This window comes from Halyomorpha halys, unplaced genomic scaffold, assembly GCF_000696795.3.
Source record: "Halyomorpha halys isolate HHAL.00 unplaced genomic scaffold, Hhal_1.1 Scaffold909.1, whole genome shotgun sequence".
Classification (NCBI taxonomy): domain Eukaryota; kingdom Metazoa; phylum Arthropoda; class Insecta; order Hemiptera; family Pentatomidae; genus Halyomorpha; species Halyomorpha halys.
The window spans coordinates 152,422-157,857 of NW_027111434.1; the positions used below are offsets into that span (position 1 = coordinate 152,422).

At 29.1% G+C, this 5,436-nt stretch overlaps 1 protein-coding gene across 1 annotated transcript in view; it reads left to right on the top strand.

The window, feature by feature from the left end:
• The window catches only part of LOC106687039 (transcriptional repressor CTCF), an 8,751-nt gene extending 5,634 nt beyond the window's left edge, over positions 1-3,117 (top strand). The window contains exons 4-5 of the mRNA XM_014430703.3: positions 888-935; positions 1,363-3,117. Coding sequence (XP_014286189.3) covers positions 888-935; positions 1,363-2,060 — 746 coding nt within the window. The 3' untranslated portion in view covers positions 2,061-3,117. The remainder of the gene's footprint in view (positions 1-887; positions 936-1,362) is intronic.
• The last annotated feature ends 2,319 nt before the right edge of the window (positions 3,118-5,436 follow it).

Here is a 5,436-nt window from a genome sequence, read left to right on the forward strand (position 1 = left end):
AAGTCCATTGATGTAGATTCCAGAGGAATCTCTTATAGAGTTCAGCCATCTTGCTTATCAAGTCCAGTGAGTTGTTGATTTTCTTAACTTCTCTACAAAGCTTTGCCACATAATTTTTGTTTAAACATGCTCAAGGTGTATTCAGCTGAAGGTTGATGGACTCTGATTAAACTTTCCTTCTTCATCATCTTCTATTATGGCCTCGATGGATGGGCCATATTCTGTCTCCTTTTTGGTCAGTTTTATTAACTTGTATATCCGTTCAATAGTCAGTTCATCAATGTTCTAATATACAGGATTATTTTCGTTCAATTTTTTAGGGAGAGACATCTAAAAATCATATTATTTCCTTAGGTATTTAGTGGTGCAAGTGGAATTAGTTTTAATTCACCTGTGATTATCGAATTGGGATGGTCATGTTATAGCTTTTTAGTATTATTTATTTATTTGTTAAAGAACATATCATCTTGTACAAATAATTCAAAATATTTATTATATAAAATTCCATTAAGTTTTTTTTCAAATAATGTTTGAATATTACAATATTTATGGCGTGTGGGTTCGAGATTCTTAAATGGCTGAAAACTTGTGTTTTTGTTTTGCCTACAAGTATTAAAATTGAAATACTCTTCAGGAGAAAAATCTAGACGTCTGAGGGTTCTGTACACGGTTGTTATTTGAATTTAGAACTCTATTAATGTCGAGAGACAGGAGATGATTTTCTATTATGATCTTCTGGTTTTGCATTCCCATTTTATCTTATTTTGTTCATTGAGTTTATATTTTTAGTATGATTTAGTAATAATTTGAAATATTGAATTATGGTATGTAGGAATCACTAAAAGTCAGTTCATGTCCCATATGAAATAATGTGGTTTTTGTTGCAGTTTCCAATGATCATATTAAACAGGAAGAGGAACTTCAAATTGAATGTGGTGAGACAAAATTTAACTTAGTACTTCCAATTTATGTTACCTATATTTCTCAAAAGTATTTCATTCATAGTTTACATTCTGTACAACAATTAGAGAAACAAATTAGAATGTTTAAATTTCGAAAGGCTTTATAAAAAAACCTATATCATAATAATAAAGTATTCAATGGTGATTTTTTTTAGGTGTAATTTATTACACATTACTCTTGTATTTTTATGAACAGTTATTGAGTCTATTAAATTGTCACAATCCCTACTGAAATTCTTTATGCTTTTTACTATTTGAAATTATTAAGTATTTAAAATTTGATAATACTTCTTAACCTTTAAATTTACTAAATTACTCTTTAATAAAATAAATATAAATTTTTCATCTCTTTGGTATTCCTTGTTTCTAATTTCATTATGGTATTATTTAATTTTTACAGATACGACTAATTCAGCCGATGAAGTAGAAGGAATTAGTCTAAACCATCTAAAAGCTAAAATGAATAGCACTTTAAAGAAACTGATAATCCCTCATTGTCCAGTTGAGAAGAAACAGATAAATTCTGACGGTCCACATGAGAAGCTTCATCGCTGTCCTTATTGCGATCATAAGGCAGTCAGAATGCCTAATTTAAAGAGGCATATAATGGCCCATCATACTGGTGAGAAGCCTCATCGATGTCCTTATTGTGACTATCAAGCAGTACAACTGTCTAATTTAAAAACTCATATATTAGCTCATCATACCAATGAGAGGCCACATCAGTGTTCTGAATGTGAATATAAAACAGTACAATATGCTAATTTAAAGAAACATATAATGGCCCATCATACAGGTGAGAAGCCTCATCAATGTCCTCATTGTGATTACAAAGCGACCTTAGCTCATCATATCAAGAGGCATATTAGGGCACGCCATACTGGTGAAAAGCCTCATCAATGTCCTCATTGTGACTATAAAGCAGCCCAAGTTGCTACTTTAAAGCTACACATAATGGCCCGGCACACTGGTGAGAAACCTCATCATTGTCCTCACTGTGACTATAAAGCTGTGCAAATCGCTAATTTAAGAAAACATTTATCGATCTGTCATCCTGGTATTTCGCCTTCTTCTTCTAAAGATGTTATCAAATCATAAAGTTGTATTTAGCTGCAGAGAACCCTATCTTTGGTATTTTCCGTATTCATCTATGCTTGTTTCAGATCTTTAAACATATTACAATTAGATCATGAATAGAGTCTGGTCTATATTAAGCTTGTGATGAATGAATGGGCTGTTGATGAATGGGCACTGTTCGTTTAATTAATTAACTGGAAATTCTTGATGGACTGAATACTTTTATGCAATTTGAATTTGAATATTTTATTTTTATGAATTTCATTAAATTATAAATTATCTTTATATGATCCTTAAATAATTTATATGATATGAATTATGATTATAATTTCATTAATAGGATATAAATTATTTTCTCTAGTGTCTTGTGACCAAATATGTAGATTTTCCATTTTGTTATAATTGATCAATTAATTTTCATTTTAAAGTTTAAGAGTTTGCAAAATTATCTAAAGATGAAACAATGGTTGGTTGTATAGATAAGTGACTTGAATGGAAGCTAAAATGTTTTATTTCATTCTACAGTCCAAATTAATTCTCAATTTGTTGTTCTATAGATGTATTTCGTACATTGTACTAGGACTAAAAATAACCAATGTTATTAGCATTGACTGAATGAATAAATTATGTGATAAGGGATTCGAGTAAATTGTGAACAGAGGTGTGCAAAAATTAGCTAAGGATAATACAATAGCTTAAATTGTCAAGGTTATGATCTTTATTCATGAGCGAACCATTAATAAATAAATATTGTTTCCATGACAATTTTAACTATAGTTTCATGTATAGCTAATTTTTGCCCAACTCAGATTGTAATTATTATGTTATATGATTAGACTATCTCAATCGAATTTTGATTAGAGAAAATTGGTTGTTACTTTTATTTCGTATGAATATTATAGAATTAATTTATCTTTAAATTTTAATTGTATTTCATTAATTAATTAAAAATCATTTGTAACCCTTCCTTATATTGTTAAAGTTTTAATATAATTTTCATTTATGTTATTCTAATATCAAGAATATAAAGTGGAAGTTTGATTTTTGTCTTTTCAATATGCTAAATAAATACATTGCTATTTCGGTGCAGTTTTTATATGATCATTGAAATTTTAACTTGTTTTATTACGTTAGAACCTTGAAAAACATATTTTTATTTTATCAAAAATATGTTATTGGCACAACCGGATATTTTAATCTTTCTCCTCGTGAAATAAAAGACATAAATTCAACAGGAATCGCAAAATAATAGGGGATTTCAGCTGAAATTATTATATGAATCATCCATTTCATGGTTTTAATGGAGTACTGATAATTTTGATAAATTTTAATTTTATAATGCAATTAAATAAAATATATACAGGTGATTGGGTTAAGGTTAAGGAAAAGCATTAAGAAATAGTTTTAAATATTTATTTATAGCAATTGTTTCGAACTATACTGCAGGTCTTCATCAAGGCTGAAATAAAGATGGAGATAGAAGAAGATATCTTTATTAACTAACAAAGATAAACAATATTGAAAGGGATGGGAAAGCATTATTTGTGACAAGTCTAATACCTCTACAATACTTCAATTCAGAGAGTTAACAATACGGAGCTAGGGTCTAATATAAATTATGGTGCATGATTTTAATGAATCCAGGATAATGGTTTCCACCAAGCTCTTCCAAAAAATTACTTCTTACAAAAGGGATGGTTCCTCTACTACCGAACCAAAGCGCTTTCACCGAAAAAATTCTGAGACTAGACTTTTTAGAATAATATTACAGGCATCGGCAAGAGACATTAGTGCCTAAGAGAATACAAAACCCAAAAAAAAAAAAAAAATGAACTTATAGAACATTGTAATTGTAAAATATAACTAAAATAATGAATGGGAGAAGAGAAAAATAAAATAATAATAACAAATAAAAAAAGGAAAGAAAACAGATAAAACAAAACCATAGTGTGACAAACTCTATATAGGTACTGAAAACATAATATTTATGTTGGACCGTATCTATATTTCTATTAATTTACAATTTTTTTTTAAAGCTTTAATTGTCATTCTTCTGGAATTGGATAGACTGTAGGTGACTAAAGATATGGGATTTGAAGGTTAGAAGGGTGTTAGAGCAACAAATGAAAAAAAGAATAGAATTCCATAGAGAAAAGGAACGGAAAGATTACCAAAGACTGCCGTTCGATGAGCAGCTATATATAAGTCTTGAAGGTCATGAACAGGTGTTGCAGGAATGTTTTTAGGATTTAAATTGAAGATCAGAGATGTAAGATGAAGGGTGGGATGGGAGAATTTAGTGTATGAAGGATGCAAGAAAATATTTACGACAGAATGGGGGATAAAGCCACTTCAACTTTTCATGCAAAGGATAATACGGAAGTTAAATACATTTTTAAGTTGATATGTCTTTTTCATATTCATCTTTTACTTTCTTACTGTTCTAATTTACTTTTTATGTTAGTTTGTTATATCGATGTCTTTATATGCCTCCACCGTTATATATTATTCTTATTTGTTTCACAATCACTCTTACATTAACTTTACCTACTCTGTATCTTTTTATTTTAGCCCTGATATAGACCTGCAGTGTGGGCGAAACTACACATTGCTAAAAGCAGTGGAGTTATTATTATCCAGTTAAAACTATTTCTTAATTGAAAAAAAAAAATGGTTTTCCATTTTTCACTTATAGCCGACATTTCAACCTACAATTTAGATCTTCATCAGGACTGTTGTGATGGGTGGAGATGTACAATAGAACCAAGATACTTAAGGAGAATCACATTAAAGTCCCTTGGTTCAATTTTAATTAGTTGCAATTTATTAATTTCTTTTTAATCATTGATCTGACCATCTTCAAAGTCACATACAGGAAATCATCTGTAAATACTATTTCTTAATTGTTTTTCTTCACTGAAACTCGGACCATTTCCTTCTCAATAAAATATAGGTTCAAGTTTCATAATGAAATTAAATTAAATCTAGGTAACTGTGCATTTTTTCTAATGCCTGGTCGAGAAAAATATCATAAAAAATTGAACACGATTCAATTTAATTCACTCTTTTTTTCCCCATCCCTGAGGTAATCCTTAGTTTCTATTTTTGTTTTAATAGGGTTTCTCCAATTGACTACAGCTCTAAAGAAATGATAGAATTTACAACCAATTTAATGTGATAATTTGCATCATTTATGAATTAAACATCAGTCCTTTTTCTAACTTAATAAACTGCACTATGAGAATAATAGATATGTAAATCAAAATTCCTAATTAAATTTTTATTGTTGACCATGAAAAAGATGGTTGGGAGTACAGTCAATTATAGTAAATACAACTAAGAATAACTTAACTACATATAAGAAACCCTGAATTTCTGGGATGAAAACAAAAAAGCA